General features: G+C 39.8%; 2 protein-coding genes and 1 long non-coding RNA gene across 4 annotated transcripts in view; 1 reads left to right on the top strand and 2 right to left on the bottom strand.

Annotated features, from left to right (window-relative positions):
* Positions 1 to 751, top strand: part of LOC107758057 (uncharacterized) — a 3,687-nt gene extending 2,936 nt beyond the window's left edge. For both annotated transcript variants that reach the window (XR_001641986.1, XR_001641985.1), the window contains exon 5: positions 605 to 751. This is a non-coding gene — a long non-coding RNA (uncharacterized LOC107758057). The remainder of the gene's footprint in view (positions 1 to 604) is intronic.
* A 3,665-nt stretch (positions 752 to 4,416) lies between these two features.
* LOC107758047 (sprouty-related, EVH1 domain-containing protein 3-like) lies at positions 4,417 to 9,613 on the bottom strand. Its single transcript, XM_016575688.1, is given in 7 exon segments — positions 4,417 to 4,743; positions 4,746 to 4,820; positions 5,440 to 5,601; positions 6,046 to 6,107; positions 6,343 to 6,511; positions 6,657 to 6,822; positions 9,345 to 9,613. Coding segments are annotated over 7 exon segments (972 nt in total). The 5' UTR covers positions 9,356 to 9,613.
* Positions 9,614 to 13,586: 3,973 nt separating this feature from the next.
* On the bottom strand, positions 13,587 to 16,972 carry psmd8 (proteasome 26S subunit, non-ATPase 8). The gene is made up of 7 exons (XM_016575729.1): positions 16,803 to 16,972; positions 16,210 to 16,282; positions 16,010 to 16,112; positions 15,494 to 15,659; positions 15,307 to 15,407; positions 15,116 to 15,227; positions 13,587 to 14,173 (listed from the first exon to the last, which is right to left on the bottom strand). The coding sequence occupies exons 1-7, from the start codon at positions 16,911 to 16,913 to the stop codon at positions 14,036 to 14,038; spliced, it is 804 nt and encodes a 267-aa protein (XP_016431215.1). The 5' UTR covers positions 16,914 to 16,972; the 3' UTR covers positions 13,587 to 14,035.
* Positions 16,973 to 19,263: the final 2,291 nt, after the last annotated feature.

Genomic DNA, 19,263 nt, shown 5'->3' with positions numbered 1-19,263 from the left:
CATTTCTGTCACATGCTTGAGGTATTCGGCCAATCACAACGCACTGAATAGCTGACCAATCAGAGCACACCTCGCTTTTCGGACCGATGAGCTTTGTAAAAATCGACGTGTTTCAGAAAGGCGGGGCATAGAGGAGCAACAATAATGTACAGTATGTGGAAAATAATGTGTTTTTTTAACCTTAAACCGCATAAACACATTTCAATGTTCTTTTTTAGCAACGTCATATGACCCCTTTAAGCTTGTGTTCGCCACCTTATTTCAGGCATTTAGCTACCCACTGACTTCAGGACAATTAAATCCGAAATGCAAAAATGCTAACTCATTTCCATGTTTTGGCTTACAAAAATACATCATCCCGGTAAGTTATTTAATTATGGAAAATGAGACATACATAAATAGCTGAAATAAATACATGTAAAAAACAAAATGTTTGCTCAGTATTCACAAAAATGTGAAAACATTTTCCACTATGACTTTCTTATCCATTAATTAGGCTGGCTGTAGATTTTGAAAATGATTTGGCAGATACACTGTATTTGAATATTCTAGATTTGAATATCACTAATCAGTTCTGCATAGTAAATGTTTTTGTTTTTTTCAGTCTAAAAGTGTACAAACGTCCTCATCATCTTCATCAGGTCTGACTAGGGTCTATCATTGTGGCATCTGTAATAAAGACCCGACTCTCACCTCGACGGAGATCCTAAAACACAAGCGCCAGCAGCTGTCCTGAGCTCACACATGGGTACACGCTCACACTTTAAGACCTTTTCTGTCCATTCAGCTCCTCTGTGTTTATATTTTCTCCATTACATTTTCAAATAAATGTGAAAACTCTCTTGATGTAATTCTTCTACTTGCCTTTAATTGAGTCCTGACTGAAGCGCCCCCTTGTGGACAATCAAGAATGCGCGTGGTGATAATTGGCTCCGCCTAGTGGTCAGAGTGATAAAAAATTAACTTAAATGATTTTAGCAAATGGCTGCAATATAACAAAGAGTGAAAAATTTAAGGGGGTCTGAATACTTTCCGTACCCACTGTATATCAAACAGAACTGTCAGAAATCGTCTGGTTCTTATTTCAAGAAAATTATTTTTTTTACATTATTTTCCTGACAATCAAGCACATCCTCCTTCCAATTCTCTGTAGTTTGTAATTTGGACCACTGTAATACAATTATTTAAATTACATGAATATATAGGTAGCGTTTGTTAAATATAATACACAGATTTTTAATTTCATTTCTATTGATATTAATTTGAAAAATATTGTCTGCACGGAATTTCCTTTACTCTTAAACCGTAAACTTAACAAACTTACTCCAATTACTTATTGTCGTGAAAATATTAATTGACTTTTCTTTATGCAAAATATAAATTCTTATGTGTTTCCTTTGAAAATAGGGAGAAATATGACGTAGACATTTCTTCATGAAATTCGGCCTATTCCAACTGGATGTTTGAATGGAGCACAATGCACTATTGCTGTCTTGTGCTCTAATACACCAGACTGATATTGTGGTTATGAGTGAATGCTGAATGATGCCGTCCCACAATTAGTGTACATAAACACGATTCAGAGTGCAAACTTTTCATTAAAATATAGAGTTAGGGTTTAATTAATGATACAAACCCACGATATGTAACACCTCAAAGCAGCAAATTGGCACAAAGTCAGAGAAGTAAGACAGCAAAAAAAAAAAAACCCCGTCTCCAAAAATAAATAAAGAATTATAATAAATATCTCAATAAATATATAAACAGGTAATATTTTCCATTGATTACTTTTCAAACTAATAGACACATACATATTAAAATATGCACATTGGCAGAAATAATCAACCTGGAAAAGAAAATGAGTATTTAGGTACGTCGTTATTTAGAAATTATAGGTTATTGGTTAAATAAATCAAAAGGCACATTTATTAATAGGATGTATGACTAGGGCCCTCAAGGGTGGTCTCATCTCACAAAGTTCTCTTTTTTTCCCAGTGCTATTTTTGGGTCTTTTTGTGTTTCCCTACTCATGTCTAATATTCTGCCCATAAAGAGTGAGTGTGTGTGTGTGAGTGAGAGAGAATGTTTCACGTCTTTGAAAATGGACTGAAATGAGTCCAGATGGACAATGAAATACAATGCATGTGTGCAGATTGAATGGTCCAGTGGTTCATCTTGCTGTAAAACCCTTTTCTTTTAAAGTGACTCTAATGAACAGTTAATACAACATTGATGGAGAAACCTCTTGGAGTTTGGACGTTAGTTCTTCCCCATCATATATATCGTAATTAAGAGGCATTGTCTTCCTAACTCAAACATTGACTACAGGGCTGTGGTAAGGGCAGCGAGGTAAGACAAGTTTAGGGGAGTTGAAATAGCAGCTTCGAGATATTTAAAGCAATGTTTCTTAACACTTTGAGGTCCAAACCGTTATGCCAGGCAGTGTTTGAACTGATTGGTCTAAATTCTTGCGTCCTTTAGCCAGACAACGAAGTTTTCAGCGTCAAGTCATTTGCCTGTCCACAGTGAAAACAAAATGATATACTGTAACACAGTCACAACCAGTCAGAACGTAGCTGATGTTTTTGGACCAATGGGATTTCACTGTGGGCGGGGCTACCCAGACAAAATGTCCTGTCACTTCGTTGCTTTTGCGTTGTTTAGCAACACAAAAGCACACGCGAGGTGCGTTGTAACTCGTTATAGTTAATGATTGAGTACTTCTCTTGTTGCCATACGGACAGATAAAGTTAAAATGTTGTGTCACACACAACAAGCCTTTGCTCTTTTATTCTTTACTTCTTACTAATAACTAATTGCACTGTATTTTTGGTGGTGTGTACAACTACATTTCAAGGCCTCGGTTCACATTTGCTGCGCAAATGTTCGGCAGATTCACGTCTAGATTATCTCTCCACGTTTTTGGTCTATACTTCAAATATAGGCAACATTCTTGGTTGCTGGCAAGTTCAATACAACTATACTCTCTTGACAGAAGAATGAGCATGTATGTGGTGAAAGAGGTGGTTTTGGTGAAACTGCCCTCAATCAGACCGTTCACGTTCCCTGTTCTCAAACAACTAAAAGTGATACGACATCAACATGTTCTCCTTCACAGATATGTTCTGGCCGAACGTGCGTGAAAAACCTACCGCAAAGACCATATACAAAACCTCACCACAGCACACAGTCCCCGAAATAAGTTTATCTGCCTTCCTCTCCTCTGGACTTTGAGGTAAAACTCAGTAACTTAGAGGTACAAGGGGAGTGTATTCATTAACTCAATTGCAAAAAATATCTTTCAGTAGTTCAAGTAAAATTAGATACTCCAAAAAAAAGGTCTTATAACCATAGCTATAAACATTTTGCATCTCATATATTCTCCCTAAATTAAATAAAAAATAAAACCCAAGAGAAAAAAAACAAAACAATTGTTTACACATCACTGATCCCCATTCACTCCCCACCTCCCGGAGACGACCCCTGACCCCAACGACCAGCAAATCAGAGAGCGATCTCCCCGAACCCATGCACCCACCGCCTGTACGAGCGTGAAGGGTCAGAGCAGAGAATAGAAAGAGCGGAATGCAGCAGACGGCCTCGGAGGGGGCGAGGGGATATTATCGTGAAGGTTTATGTAGGAGATCTGGCTCTACGGCTGTTCCTCATCTTTGTGCTCCCGTCCCGTCACAATAAGCTCCGCCCACGCGCCCTCCCCCCGGTCAGGCCTCATCGCACGGCCTTGTGCTTTCCTCCGCAGCAGCCGCATCTCTCCCCACAGCGCAGGCATACGCGCAGGGGCAGGTAGCAGCACATGCAGGGCACGAAAAGAGACAGCACCAACAGCGCCATCCAGCGGGCGCAGCACAGCACGTGTGGCCGGCCGCCCATCGAGTCCTCGCACGAGCACGGCTCCCAGAACTCGCCCTCGGAGTCCGACATGCAGTGGTAGAGCAGGCTCTCTGCGCACCACACACACGTCCACTGGCGCAAGCAGTGTAGTGCCGGGTCGGGAGCGTCCCGGCAGCGGCCCCGTCCATTCTCGGAGGCGCTGAAGACGGAGCGGCAGTACACGCAGCGCGACGAGCAGGAGGAGGAGCCCTGCGGACAGGAGCGGGGGGGTCGGGGGAGCTGGAGGAGGCGGAGGGGGCGCCGGAGGGTTCAAAATGGCGGTAACTTGGGTGAGCTGGTGCTGGGCAGGTCGGGTGTGGATCTGCGGTGAGAGAAATTCAAAAATACAATAAACATGCACTTCATTCATACATGGATGGGTGTATTCACACCAAGAAAGTCCACTAGTTCACTTGCTTTGATCCGGAACAAATACAATGTTGATTTTTTTGTTTTTTTTTGTTTGGTGTGGTTTGCTTTCACACTGCCCCTTTTGCAACTGAACCAGAAATTGCAAGGGTGTATTCACACCTGTCTTGTTTGGTTCGATTGAATGCAGCAGGGAGAGGGCGAGCCTTTGCCCGTCTCCTGTGGGGAGCCGCTGGCCGACGGCACTCCCGGCATGGCGTTGGGCATGCAGGTGGGCGAAGAGTTGAGCTGAGAGCCTTTGGTGTCCAGCATGACGGTGACCTCGCAGCCCGTGGTGCCCACGCCAGCCAGTTCCTTCTCGAAGCGCACCACGCAGAGCTCCGACTTGTCCTGGCCGCCACCCACCACCACGCCCCCCGTCAGCCCGCCCACCTTGGTCCGTGTAGCACCAGCGCGGCGGTAGTCCTCGTAGCCGTGCGTACCCCAGGCGGAGGGGGCGCCGGAGGGTTCAAAATGGCGGTAACTTGGGTGAGCTGGTGCTGGGCAGGTCGGGTGTGGATCTGCGGTGAGAGAAATTCAAAAATACAATAAACATGCACTTCATTCATACATGGATGGGTGTATTCACACCAAGAAAGTCCACTAGTTCACTTGCTTTGATCCGGAACAAATACAATGTTGATTTTTTTGTTTTTTTTTGTTTGGTGTGGTTTGCTTTCACACTGCCCCTTTTGCAACTGAACCAGAAATTGCAAGGGTGTATTCACACCTGTCTTGTTTGGTTCGATTGAATTCGAACTCAAGTTCGTTTCCCCCCTTGGTGCGGATCTTTTGGGCAGGTACGGACCAAACATGTACTAAACGTGTACTAAGGTCATCCATTCATAGGTTCATCCATTCAACTATACCAGAGTTAATTTGGAACCGGACCGAGACCACCTCTTCAGCTTGGTCTTGGTACGGTTGTTTGGTCCACACCTGAGTGCAATTGCTGTATTCACACCTGCCCAAAAGATCTGCACCAAGGGGGGAAACAAACTTGAGTTCGATTCAATTGAACCAAACAAGACAGGTGTGAATACACCCTTACAATTTCTTATTGATTTATCCCTTTTTGAACATGGACACAGCATTGACAGACATACCAAAATCAACTTTCAAGCAATGTGAATCCTTTACCTGGGCTGGGGTCTGCGTCGTGCAGGCGTGCCCTGTCCCATATGCAAACTCCTCTGTGGAGCGCACAAAACAGGTGGAGGACGACTCACTGGTCACAATGGTAATGGGTTTGGGCAGCATCTCTTTTCTGCTGTTGGATGACGACTCACTCCCTGTATGAGACTGAGACAGACTGCAAGTCATCGAACATGCAGAACCACCTCATGCTTACGCAACAAGATGGAGGATAGAAGGTGTACATGTGTAGTTTGGATTTTCTTGTTTTATGAATGAGTCATTCACTAATTCTGCTTTGACTTCATTTGAATAGCATTCAAAAAAAGAAACTAAATTATTGTCAAGATTTTAGAAAGGAAACGGCAAAGCAAGTTATTACATTTTGATTAGTTCTGATTATCACAAAGACAATTTTCTTTGGAATGACATGCACCGGTGAATCGTGCACAATAAGACCAGAAACACATAGGAAAATAAATAGTCAATTTTGATTTATTGACTTCAATGTCTGTCGTGACTTCATGAGTATCTAGGCACGAAGTAATTCTGAGACAGACACAAAGATGAACCAGATACTTTGAAGCACTTTGATTTGATAAAAACACTCACTGCTTGACCGTCATCCTCAGTGTCGCCCTCTTCAGGTGTCGAGGAGGATGGCGAGTCAGATCCTGCAGGGAAAAAAAAAACAAAAAACAGATTCTGGTTTATCATAAATACATTTCAAGAAAGAAAATAGGAGTTCACATTAGACACATTAGCAATATCCTTGCATGGCATTGTCTTCTTCACTGTACTGGTATGTTTAGAGGCCAGAACAACAGGGTTATTTGGCTTTAAACCTCTAAACTACATTAAATTCTTTCACTCCAGCTTCCTGTTCACTATCTTTTGCTGCTTCTGTACCTCTGTCCAGCTTCTCAAGGACACTTTGAAGCCCCCTCTCGAAGGAGATGGCGTCAGCTGGACTCTGGAAGGTCAGACCAAACTTCCTCTCCTCCACACGCCAATGATGGAAGATGGGGTTCACCTTGTTGTAGACCAGACCCTTTTGAATGGCGCATTCCAGCACAGGCTGCACGAAAAAAAAAGAGACAGGCGGGTCACTCGTGGGCCACTCGTGAGGGCAACTACCAGATTACCCGAACTACCAGGACTGTCAGGCTGAGGGAACATCAGTGCACTCAAAGACAGGCATGAACACACACGCACACACTCACTGCTCGATCGCGTAGCCGTTCTCCACGTATGACGTACTCTCTCCGCCCACGACCTTCAGAGCTCCGCCCCTTACATATGATCACATGACTGAGGCCGCCACCTCCAAGGGGCACCCAGCCACCGCTAGAATCGTCACGTGTCATCACCACCGCTCGGACACGCACACTGTTAGGGAAGTGAAAGCAGTGAGTGCACTAGCCAGCTGAGTGCAAACACACACACACACACACACCCACACGCACAAACACAGACTTTGAGACATAGACAATTAAAGAAGAAAATACAACCATCAGTATAAAATATCAAAATAGCCTCAAAATGAAGGTAACTGACAATTAATAGGGAAAAGACACAGAGATGCAGAGTGAAGATGTGTAAGGAAGTACTATTATTGGCCTGCAATATCCACTGAAATGATGACGTTCATAAACCATTTTGCTTCTGTAATCTTTCTGGACATATTTCCGAGTGAAACTAAATATTCAATTAGAATAATGGTGAGGTGGGACATTGGATTTTATGCATTTGAAGTTTATTAGATCATGAAAAGTGGACGTTAATGCATCATAAAAAAGAAAGGATGTTTCAGACAATGAGCAAGTTACATTACATCTGTAAAAAAAGAAAGATTTTATTAATAGAAATAGCATGCACTAATGAACTGGCCATCAAAGAACACGCATTAAAAAAAGTAAAGTTCAGTTTTGATTTCATGTTGACTGACATTTTGGAAGTAGTTAGTAGTGAAATGCCTTTAACCTGTACAATCGTCCTTTTTTTTCAGTGTTGAAAACTTAAAGCCAGCCGGTTCAAGCCAAATGCAAGCAAGGTTAGTCTGGAGATTGGGGATTTGGAAGGAAATGCACCTCACAGTCTTTTGCTACAATATGGTTGATGTGATGGTCACAGCTAGCAGCAGACACGTGACTGGAGGGGACTGGATGAAACATGTTTGGCTCTTTTCCCTGCCCACGCCAAGATGATGAAGTTAGTCCAAATGAAGAGTCATTTCAGAGGTGGAGCAAGTTATTTGTTAAAATATCACTGATAATTAATGTGTGCCACAATAGGGCCCATAACATACATTTAACGTTTAGTAAATGTGGTTAATTTTTATGCTGACGTTAAAGGTGCAATTGATTTCACCCCTTTTGGCAACATCCATTCGCAAGATTTAGCCATACAGTAGACAATGAATATGACACGCCCCCTTTCCAAAACTCCGCCCCGAGCTCTCGAAAGGACTGACAGGCTGAGAACGTTTCTGATTCGCTAGAAAAGGGCGGGCCGCTCCCCCGCCTAGTTCTGCTGTGACAGAGACAGGTGAGATTTGATTGGTCAAGACGCCCATTTTAGTGATAACCGTCAGGTAACAGGGACATTTTATGCTTGATATTCCAAAAATCGCCCTTTAATATAATTTTGAATGATTCCTTGAGACAAGATGGTGTGGCATGGTTGCAAGGACTGGTTTATCGTGTTAAATGGATTGAATGAGCTTAAATCACAACGTCACGTGCGCTTTGTGTATTCCCTAAACTATAGGAAATATATAAACAGTGAAGCGCGATTATAAGAATGAGAGGGTTTTTTAATGGACGGTCACGTGGGCGAGGAAAATCTAATCACACGTTTCCAGCCATCGCTCATTTCTGTAGAAAAGTCTTTAATACAGTCGTTCCGCATTTACAATGAAACCGACATAAAACAACAAAGAGCATAATGGCTCCATATGGGGGAGTAGCACAACGAAGGAAATCGTAAATAAATGAATGGCCTGCGGGGAATGAAATGTGTGGAGATGATGAGGAAGAGGGTGGGAGATGAAGAGTTGAGATGTATCAATGAACGCGCCCATTCGCCATACAAGGCCCTGATAGCGGGTTTCCAGTCCGACAAGCTCCATTACAATAAACGCTATGAAATCACATCCATTTTGATTCAGAGTCCCGTTTGTGTTATTAAACGGCATCAGTTATTATAAGCCATTGCAGCACCGTATCGACACGCGTTCACGCGCACTCATTCGTTCATCCCGCTGTTTTATGAATGAATAAAACCACATATATGCTACAGCGCGGCAAATTCAATGGGCAGATGAGTGGGTGAAAGGAGGATATGGACAAGAAGAAGAAGACGAAGAGAAGCGCGAGGGGGAGGGGGAGACATGAAGAGGAAGAGGAGGAGGGGGTGAGAGAAAAATCACATTTCATTCATAAAGTTTGGCTTTAAAAATCATAATGAAACTCGAGACGCGTTGATAAAAGCATCCCTCTCCGCCTCCATCCCGCCAGTGAGTTCCCGACGCCAGAAAACTCGCCATATTTCGTCGATTTGGAGCGACACGTTTTATAATTCACGGATGTATTTGGTGGTTATTATACGTGGAGCCTCCACACACACACACTCACACACACACCATCATCATCTTCGAGACAAAAAGCCGTCTCTTACTGCACCCCGTTCGTCTTTCTCGCGGCATTGAAGGCGTTTTAAGTACGTTAGTGCACTTCAGCCGAGGCCCGTTCACTGGCGTTATTCATCAAATGTTGGATGTATATGGAGAATATGGTGTACAGTGTTGATAGCCATAGCTGCGTAATAGTGTTTATGAGCATCTTAGAGTCCATTAGAGGTGCTGCAAATCAATCAGTCTGTTCTACTCAAATAAAAATGCATGGACTTACTCGCCCTCCATGGCTCGGTGTTGCCCGCCGCTTCGAGCTGGCTGCCCCCCGGTCTCTCGTCTTTTTTATTCCCCTTCTTACCGAACACACACACTCTCGCGCGCGCGCGCGTCCTCACACTCACACACACACGCGCGCGCGCGCGTCCTCACACTCTCGCTCACATACGCACGCACACGGTCTCTCTTTCACTCACTCCTTGCGCTCGCTGCTCTCATTTTCTTGTCTTTCTCTGTCCACCTTCATAGGGTTTCGGATGGGCTCGAGGGTGCAGCAGCCATTTTCCGTGGATGGACACTGTGTCCCCGAGTGGGAGTCGCATTGGACCAGTTTTGTGGCTGTCAGGACATTCAGGGCGATTTGCTTCTATAAATGGCCATGTGCATAAACAGCCACCACTGTCAAAACTGAAGAGAGAGTGACTGCTAATGTTAGAGAGAGAAATGTTTACACATAGCAAATGATCAATAGTCTAGTAGTAACACGGTGATAAGTGCACAAACTCGTTTGATCTAGTGTAGATCCGCGATGGATAACGCCTCAGTACCTTGGACAGCTCCCATACAGCTCTATACGCCATGACAGAATTCACAGCAGCTAGTCTCCATTCATCTCCAACTCCCCATTCATGTTCACTGATGGCCCACCATTGATAAACAGCCACGCCAGCGTCGAGCCTTTCTTAAATAAACAGCCCGTCTCGCTCCCGTTCAATCATTTGGATAAAGTACATGAAGTTAAATAGTTTGCTATTTTAATTAATAATATATTGTCATATATCATCAGTTGTCTAAGGAATGTTTGCGCGCGAATTTTTGCGCGGTTTAATTCAAAAATCTGTTACAGTTAAAAAATATATAACATTCGCTTAAGAACGGAAATGATTTGAGGAATCATCAATACAGTGAATTTTTAGAATTTCTGTGGAGGTGTTTTTGTTTCTTAGTTCGTTCAAAGGTAACGGCAAACTGGCATTATTGACAAATATTCCTACTCTGTTTAGTTGTTAAATTAGTCGTAGCCTATATTATCGCTATTATTTTTCTATAACATTTGTTCTTTAAAAAATAGGTTACATTTTTTTTTATCAGAACAAATATACAAATCACAAAAATGCCTGAGTGTACATAAATACCAACCATTAATCAAAAGCTCTTCTCTTTTTATTCTGCTACTCTTCTGCTTTTTATTAATAATGTTCTCCAGGTGCCATTTATCTCAAATATAGTCATTTTACGCGAAAACCACCATTGATAAACAGCCACGCCAGCGTCGAGCCTTTCTTAAATAAACAGCCCGTCTCGCTCCCGTTCAATCATTTGGATAAAGTACATGAAGTTAAATAGTTTGCTATTTTAATTAATAATATATTGTCATATATCATCAGTTGTCTAAGGAATGTTTGCGCGCGAATTTTTGCGCGGTTTAATTCAAAAATCTGTTACAGTTAAAAAATATATAACATTCGCTTAAGAACGGAAATGATTTGAGGAATCATCAATACAGTGAATTTTTAGAATTTCTGTGGAGGTGTTTTTGTTTCTTAGTTCGTTCAAAGGTAACGGCAAACTGGCATTATTGACAAATATTCCTACTCTGTTTAGTTGTTAAATTAGTCGTAGCCTATATTATCGCTATTATTTTTCTATAACATTTGTTCTTTAAAAAATAGGTTACATTTTTTTTTATCAGAACAAATATACAAATCACAAAAATGCCTGAGTGTACATAAATACCAATCATTAATCAAAAGCTCTTCTCTTTTTATTCTGCTACTCTTCTGCTTTTTATTAATAATGTTCTCCAGGTGCCATTTGTCTCAAATATAGTCATTTTACGCGAAAAATAAAATGATTGTTGTTATTTTAATTGGAATAATAAGATGAACAAAAATCAACACCTAATTAAGGAATAATCAATTCCTAAATGAAATCTCTCTAATACACTTTTATCTGGAGATATTCCAACAAATTTTGTACTTATTTAAACTGTATTTTTCACAAATGCTATATAAAGTTTAGTAGTTTACTGAATTTAGATTACAGCAGTAGAGATAATGTAACGTGATAATGTTCTGGTTCTGAAGACTTAAGACCCAGAGGTTGGGTTGTTTTGACCCAGCTATTGGGTTGTTTTGACCCAGCGGTTGGGTTGTTTTGACCGAGCGGTTGGGTTGTTTTGCCCCAGCAGTTGGGTTCAAAACAACCCAATAGCTGGGTTTGTCGCTTTTTAACCCAGCGCTGGGTTATATTTAACCCAGCATTTTTTAGAGTGTACAGTAATGTGTTTTCAGTACTAGCTTTAGTTTTGTTTGTTGGTTTCAAACGTTTTTTTTTTTTAAACTAATACAGAATATGGTTTGATATTCACACAAGGGTCTGCTTCAAACTAGATGTTTGAACCTTTCATACAAAGCCACTGCTGGAAAAAATGACTTTTGGCACAAAATCCAAAAATCGTTTCTGGGATAAAAAGCCCCATTCTCTCATATAATACTTGAATATATCTATAGAACTCATATGAATGAGATAGATAATGAACAAACCAACATGTCGACTGCTGTATTCACAGTAACACACTGTTAAATTAAAACCTTACAGAGAGGAAAGGCCCTCAACAGGATCCATGAGTGGAAAGGTTCAAGTCTGTGCTAACAAGGGCAGATCTTTTATTAGACAGCACACGTTGTGCCTGAAGAGCCGAGGGAAATTGAGGCTACAACCAAAAAGACACCAGCTCCACTTAAAGCCAACATGCTGAAGTGCAAGAAAACATGCGACACACATCTCAGCAAACTCAAGAGGGTGAAAATAAGGGCATGCAAGGAAGTATTAAAGAAAGTAAAAAAGGAAACTTTCCTCCGATTGACTCTTTGTCTGATGTGCTCTTGTGTCATGAAATGTAATGCAAAATGCACAATTTCAATACATTTGAATACAGGTATTAATGCCACCAGTGTTGGGGAAAGTTACTTTTAAAAGTAATGCATTACAATATTGCGTTACTCCATAAAAAAGTAACGAATTACGGTACTTAGTTACTTTTTATGGAAAGTAATGCGTTGCGTTACTTTTGCGTTACTTTTTACCTGATTTCTCTCAACATGGGGACAGGAGAGCTGTCAATCAATAAATTGGAAAAAAAAAGTAGCTTGCCTTACTTATTTGAAAAAGTAACTCAGATATTCTCTTGTAAATTAAAAAGTAATGCGTTACTTTACTAGTTACTTGAAAAAAGTAATCTGATTACGTAACTCGTGTTACTTGTAATGCGTTACCCCCAACACTGAATGCCACAATCCTAAGGGTCCTTTATACTTTTTTCTTTAGATTTATTGGGTTAAATATAACCTGGACATGTTTTGCATTAAATTTCTCTTGGTTTTCTTTTCTTTATAAAACAGGAGGCTCATCTGTATTGTCAAAAGTATCCTCAAAAGCAGCTTCCCAATTAGAGGTCAACCCTGCACAGAGGAGAATGAAACCGAACAGATGTTTAAATCCCGGGGATCTGACACCAAAACCATCCAGAAATCCCTGAACTCTGCCCTCAACTGTAGGATCGAAACCACTACAAGTTCCTCCCTCACCTGGAGTTGGAAAAGCAGCATGAAGGGCCAAACAAAGGCAAGACCGCAAAGAATACAACCTTATTGCAGTCTGCTTAGAGGAGTACTGGCCCAGACCAGAGGACAAACACATCCAGAAGCTGTGGCTCTCCATGCTGGGAGAAGTAGCTTTAATTCAAAAAGCAGTGATACTGTAGATTCTAGGTCTCCTCCATGCCCCAGAAAACTCAGCCTAAGCATATGCCAAGTCCAGAACAAAACACAATGCAACTATGAAATATATAAAAAATGAACATGACAAAAGTACATCCTGAGGGGCACTAGCATACGTACAGCAAACACTGTTTGAAAGCTGACCTGCCTCTAAATGTTAAGAGGATGGGGAGTCAAACGTGCATCTAAATGCATCTGTGACTTAACCTTGGTTGTCTTGCCTGAACATGAAGCAGACTATGAGCCACTCTACAGCATCCATTACAAATGTTGACCTCCTTCTGTTAAAGTTCAGATGACATTTAATCAGTTTAAAAAACAAATTAACTACTTGCCTCACTTTTTTTTGCATTTGAAACCGACACATTTTCATAGTAGTTCCTGCATCTAACACAATATAAATGATAACGTTATTATTGATATTGTTTATTATTATGTACAGAGTTTCAGAAGGCATTTTATAAAAGAGTCAGAAAAACATTTATTCACCAGAAGTGTCTTGTGGCAATGCCAGCCAGGCCAATTTTCCTCACATTTCTACACAAACTCACTCTTGATAAAAACCATCCTTGTTGAGAGGAACAACATGTGAATATTCAAAATAAGACATATTAAATGTTTATTTAGAAAAAAAACCAACATTGAGACCCAGTCATTAGATGTTCGTCAGTAATGCAGGAGGGTTGACGCACTCAGCAGACAATCATACAGAGAGACCCTGATACGGGTAGATATTAATAACTTGTAGGCTAAAGAGTTCTGGTCTCATCCTCTGAGAGTCATTATTTGCAGCCGTGTCATCCTGTGTCTAAACTGAGTACAGATATATGGCCACTGTACAATGGTTTGATTTGGATAAACAAACGTGAACCTTTATGTATACATGTGTCTAAACGCTGCTATATCTGCACTACACAATCATTTCCAGCTGCCTTGCGTACTCGATGACTTGTTGGGCCAGTTCTGTGGAAGGGATGGTCACTTCCTCTGTCTTTTGATGCTGGGTACTGAATGAATAGTATCCATCGGGACTCTGGGTCCAGCCTCTCTGCAGAGCACAAAAGCCAGACCATGAACATATCAGCATCTATCCAATAAAATAATAATGTTTACTTGCCCTCAGGCCATCCAAGATGTAGATGAGTTTGTTTCTTCATCAGAACAGATTTGGAGAAATGTAGCATTACATCACTTGCTCACCAATGGGTCCTCTGCAGTGAATGGGTGCCGTCAGAATGGGAGTCCAAACAGCTGATAAAAAGGTCTCAGTAATCCACATGACTCTCTCTAGTCCATCAATTAACATATTGTGAAGTGAAAAGCTTCTCGATTGTAAGAAACAATTCCATCTTTAAGGAATTTTCTGGCCAAACCACACAATGCTTTCTCCAGTGTTACTGTCCATCTCCTGTTGTCCTCTCTCATCAAAAGCCACAAACATACTTGTTTACAACTGTTTTGCTTGTTAACGGTGCTTGATCTGTGCATATTTCTCTCCTGACTCAAAAGAGACAACATTTTCACTGGAGAAAGTTATGGATATATGACTTGTATTTTAGCCAGAAGCAATGGTTTGAAGTTAAAAACATTCTAATTATGGATTTGTTTCTTACAAACATGCAGCTTTTCACTTCACAAGACAAGACATTAATTGATGGACTGGAGTCGTGTGGATTACTGTGATGTTTTTATCAGCTGCTTGGTCTCTCACTCTGACGGCACCCATTCACTGCAGAGGATCCATTGGTGAGCAAGTGATGGAATGCTAAAATTCTCCAAATCTGTTCCAAATGAAGAAACTCATCTACATCTTGGATGCCTTTTGGATGAATGTGCTTCTTTAAATAAATCACATAGGCTTGTTTTATTATAAAATTCAGTATTACATTATATATAAAGATTACATATTCAAACAAAATAGAATTAAATTATTAATTGCAATTGTTTGTATGACAGCTAATCACAAAATTCATGATTGTGACAGACTTACTTTCTTCGCATATTCTGTCATCTTTTTCGGAGAGGAAAAGAAAAGCACCCGTGTGGCCTCGTTGAACTGAATTTGTTCGTATGCTTTCTCTATACAACCTGCAATCTCATCTCTACAAACAAAAACAAAAAAACATTTAAATGACAGTTCATCATCTACATTTAGTCAATAAGACTAGAAATAACCCCTACCGGATAGTATCAAGAAGAATGTCAATGAAGAAGGTGTAGCTCTCAGCAGGAATATTTCCTTTGGCAAGAAAGACCTTGTTGTAACTGCCCTCCATCAGATACTGAAATAAAGGAACAAAAAGGTAGGAAAAAACAGACACTGCTGTTTAAAATAAGCAACTAGAAAAAAAAGAAAAGTGTCCCACACCTGCTCTAAAGAAACTGGATGTCTGATGTAGACATTGGTCTGGATGTCTTTTGCGCTCAGTCTTTCCAGCTCTGTGTGGAACTCAGACACTCTGTTCTGAGACAGCAGGAAGAGCAAGTTGAGACCCAGCAACTGGTGCCTGTAGGCTGACTCGGGCAACTCATCCCTGTGACATTTAACAAGAGACGAGACTGTAACCGGAGCAAAGAAAAAGCCAGGAAAACAATTCAGGGTATAACATGTTGAAAATGTAACTAGAACTGCATTCAGAATCCCAATCTATTTCTCAAAGAAATGCAGTAATGTTGTAAACATTCCTGTATATTCCTGTATATATGTGATGGCCTGCGTACAATGCGTGTCCAGTCCTTTTGAATGCTGCATTTCATCACACTACAGATACCAACATACAGCATACTGAGTGCGTAGTAGGCAATATGTGATTTCAGCACAACTATTGTTAGCCCATATTAAGTCAATTCTGAGTGATAGTGAGTAAAGAGAAGAAAAAATTACTTGTAATCAAAGTAATAACACTTAAGCTGAGCCATGTAGCGTTCAAAGGATGGGATGTCTTTCTTTAGAATGCTCCATAATGCTCCAATCTCCAAAACATCTCCTACAAAATTTTTTTAAATATTAATAACAAATAATTAAAACATTTCACATAAATTAATAATTTCATACATAAGTAAAATATTGTCATTAATACTCACTGGCAAGGATAAGCTGTTGTTTGGTGAGCTTGGTCCCAGTAGTTGGTAGAAAGTTCAACTCTAGCAAAGATATCTACCAGAAAAAAAGAAATATGAACATTTTATGAATGCCTCTTTTTCAGGTTCATAAAATGTTAGATTTAATACCAATCGGTTCCTCACAGCTGTCAATTGAGAGACCTGAGAATTAATTTTTTTATAATAACCAACATATTAAATAATAGTATACAAGATAACAAAATTTGGAAAATGGAGAAAAAAAAACGTCGTAACGTTACCTGTGAATGAGTATAAATGAAATTCTTTCACACAAGCTGTCACTTTATATCTCTACTGTTTCGGTTCTATATCTGCTAGCTAACTTGGTCATTTGGCGCTGAACAAACCCAAATTCACACAATTTACTAAAAATCATCTCTGCCTGTATGATATATATCAGCTCAAACACTATAATGCATTGTTTGTTGGTAAACAGGAATCAATCGGGCTGAACAGTTGTGGATAGCAGCGATGCTAACTGCTCATCAGCCTGCAACAACGGACTATTTCTATAGTTTAGGAGAATCATTGTTGTTATATATCTTTGATCCTACCTTTAGCTTGCTCAGGATCTCACCGCATTTATTAAGATTTGGATTCTTCTTATTCCACTCGGCTTTCAACGTTTCATATAACCCCGCAGTCTCTTTCAACACAGACGCCATGGTGATTCTGCAAAAACGTACGACACCGGTCTGTCAGAACACGGCAGTACGCTGTCGTAAAGAATGTTGGTGTTACCATGGAAACCAGGATAAGTGGCATTTTAGAGGTGTGAAATTAGGTGCAGTTTACAGTATTTCCTTAGTTACAGAAATATATATTGAAAGTGTATATCTTTCTTTTTAAGATATGATGTCCTTACCTATTAAGTAATACAGTTATATTGATAGCTACAAAAACTTTAATGTTTATATACAGAATTTGAGACATTTCGTCCCTATAGGAAGATTTCATCCTTTTTAAAATTTTTTGTTAAATGTGGTGTCTTTATGCAAAACAAAGAGACAGAATTTTGGGGTAATTATATGTTAGCTAATTCTGTAGCCAAGTTTTAGTTTAGCGCAAATATCGATTTGTTTCATTATGTTTTACAGGCTTTTCAAAAAAATGTATTTTTTTATTTTAATCGTTAAAACAATTAAAAACAACATACATATGGATTAACCCTCTTGAAATTTAATTCAATCTTTATTAAAATTTGCTTTACGTGTTTTGATATTATTTCCACTTTTATTGTATTTTATTATAATTTTTCTTGTGTTTATAATATGCTTCTTTGCTTTATTGTCGATGTGTTTAACAGTGAAAAGATGTTTGTTACTTGAAAGGTTTAGTAGAGTTTAGTAGAAGAAACAAAAACATTTCTTGGGTGTTTTTTTCCCCTAAAAACATGAACCAAGACTATCTATTAATGAATTCTCTTAATATATTAATTTGTATTTTCTTTTTTTTTATTATATTAGTGTTATGTTACATCCCTACTGTGTTATTCCTATGTATGTCTGCACTATCATGTATGTCTGCACTATGTTTGTACTTTCTTCTACACTGGAAGCTCCTGTCGTCAAGTCAAATTCCTTGTGTGTGTAAACATACTTGGTAATAAAGCTCTTCTGATTCTGATTCTGATTTGTTTAATTTGTATTTGATTCGTATTGTGTTCATGTTAACAGAACTGATGTGTATATATTGTTGTTTTGTCGGAAAGTAGGCTAGTGCGATATTATTAGAACATCTCAGATGAAATAGCCGTAGGCTATAATATGAAATGTATTATTTTTAAACGATTTTATGCGTATTTTAAAATTGTATCTATGAAATACGTTTCAAATGCATTGAGGGGATTTTTTAATGCACAATGATGGCAACGCTTTTTGGAGGAAGAACAGCAACATCAACGAGCATGTCCATTCAGAGAAAAAAAAAAGATAAACAAAATGTTGTGTAATACTGAAAAGTCATTATTGTTTTAATTCGTGATCATCCGTTTAAAGTGGAGTTGGTGGGGAAAGAGTCATGAAATGATGCATCGGCGCCCTCTGCTGGAGACTGTATACAGCGACAAGTTACATTATTAGTGTACTTTATTACTAGAACCTGGAATAATGAAGGGTTGCAGATAGGTTGGTCTCGAATGTGAATATTTGTAATTCTCTATCGATACAATAGCATGAGAATTATCGCGTGACATACTGCTCCGATCGATTATGACATGGCTGAAGGAAGACGTCTCTATTAACTGGAGCACATGCGCAGTTGAAAGGAGACGAAGAGGAAGGAGTGGGTGGCGGATGAACATCTATTCATTGCGATATTTCTGTCACACCAGGCAGCGATGATTTTAAAGCAGCAGATCGTGAAGGTCCAAGCCACACCCTAACTGTACAACTTCAAGTGCGACCAATCAATGGCTGTAAACAAGAAGACCACGCCCCTTATACATACTTCATAAAAATGCCTTTTTGTGAAGGGGCAAATGGTTAATTTTAGCTTTTATTACAAAGATGCCAATCCTCCACTGCAATGCTTGAGGTCGCGCCACCCCTTATTTGTGATGTTTAACAAAGAGGGCCAATCAGAGCCCCCAGTGTTTCATCAAAACAGACTCCTTTGTCATAAAAACATCCGGACCCAAGGTGAAGCTGTACAGACAAACGCCTGTTTGTTATTGTGGAGAGAGTCCATCCTCGCAACTTAGTGCCATCTCACTGTTGTGGTGGGAAAATGTGCTTCTTGGGGAGGATGATTACCAATTCATTTGATCATAAATTGGCTAAAATCTATATACACAAAAACATTTAATAGTAGAAAACGGAACTTTGCTGTAGTAATCATTAGACCAAAAAAGCAAAGATCTGTTTTTTTATGTTCTTTTACATCCCCTTGACTACACTTTCTTTCTTACTTGTTTGAAATAATAATAAAAAATACATTACTCAAGAGCAGATACCTAAATGTGATTTATTTTAAAATAATAGAATACATATACAATTACAAACTTTCTTTTTTTTT

The sequence above is a fragment of the Sinocyclocheilus rhinocerous genome, unplaced genomic scaffold, assembly GCF_001515625.1.
Source record: "Sinocyclocheilus rhinocerous isolate Xijiao unplaced genomic scaffold, SAMN03320098_v1.1 scaffold82, whole genome shotgun sequence".
Lineage (NCBI taxonomy): Eukaryota > Metazoa > Chordata > Actinopteri > Cypriniformes > Cyprinidae > Sinocyclocheilus > Sinocyclocheilus rhinocerous.
This window is presented reverse-complemented; position numbering and strand designations above follow the sequence as displayed.

Coding starts and splice junctions, on each gene's coding strand:
- psmd8 (XM_016575729.1), bottom strand. CDS start 16,913: ATGGCGTCTGTGTTGAAAGAGACTGCGGGGTTATATGAAACGTTGAAA. Junction 15,408..15,493: donor ATCCAGTTTCTTTAGAGCAG/GTGTGGGACACT, acceptor CCTTTATTTCAG/TATCTGATGGAGGGCAGTTA. Junction 14,174..15,115: donor TGACAGAATATGCGAAGAAA/GTAAGTCTGTCA, acceptor TGTGCTCTGCAG/AGAGGCTGGACCCAGAGTCC.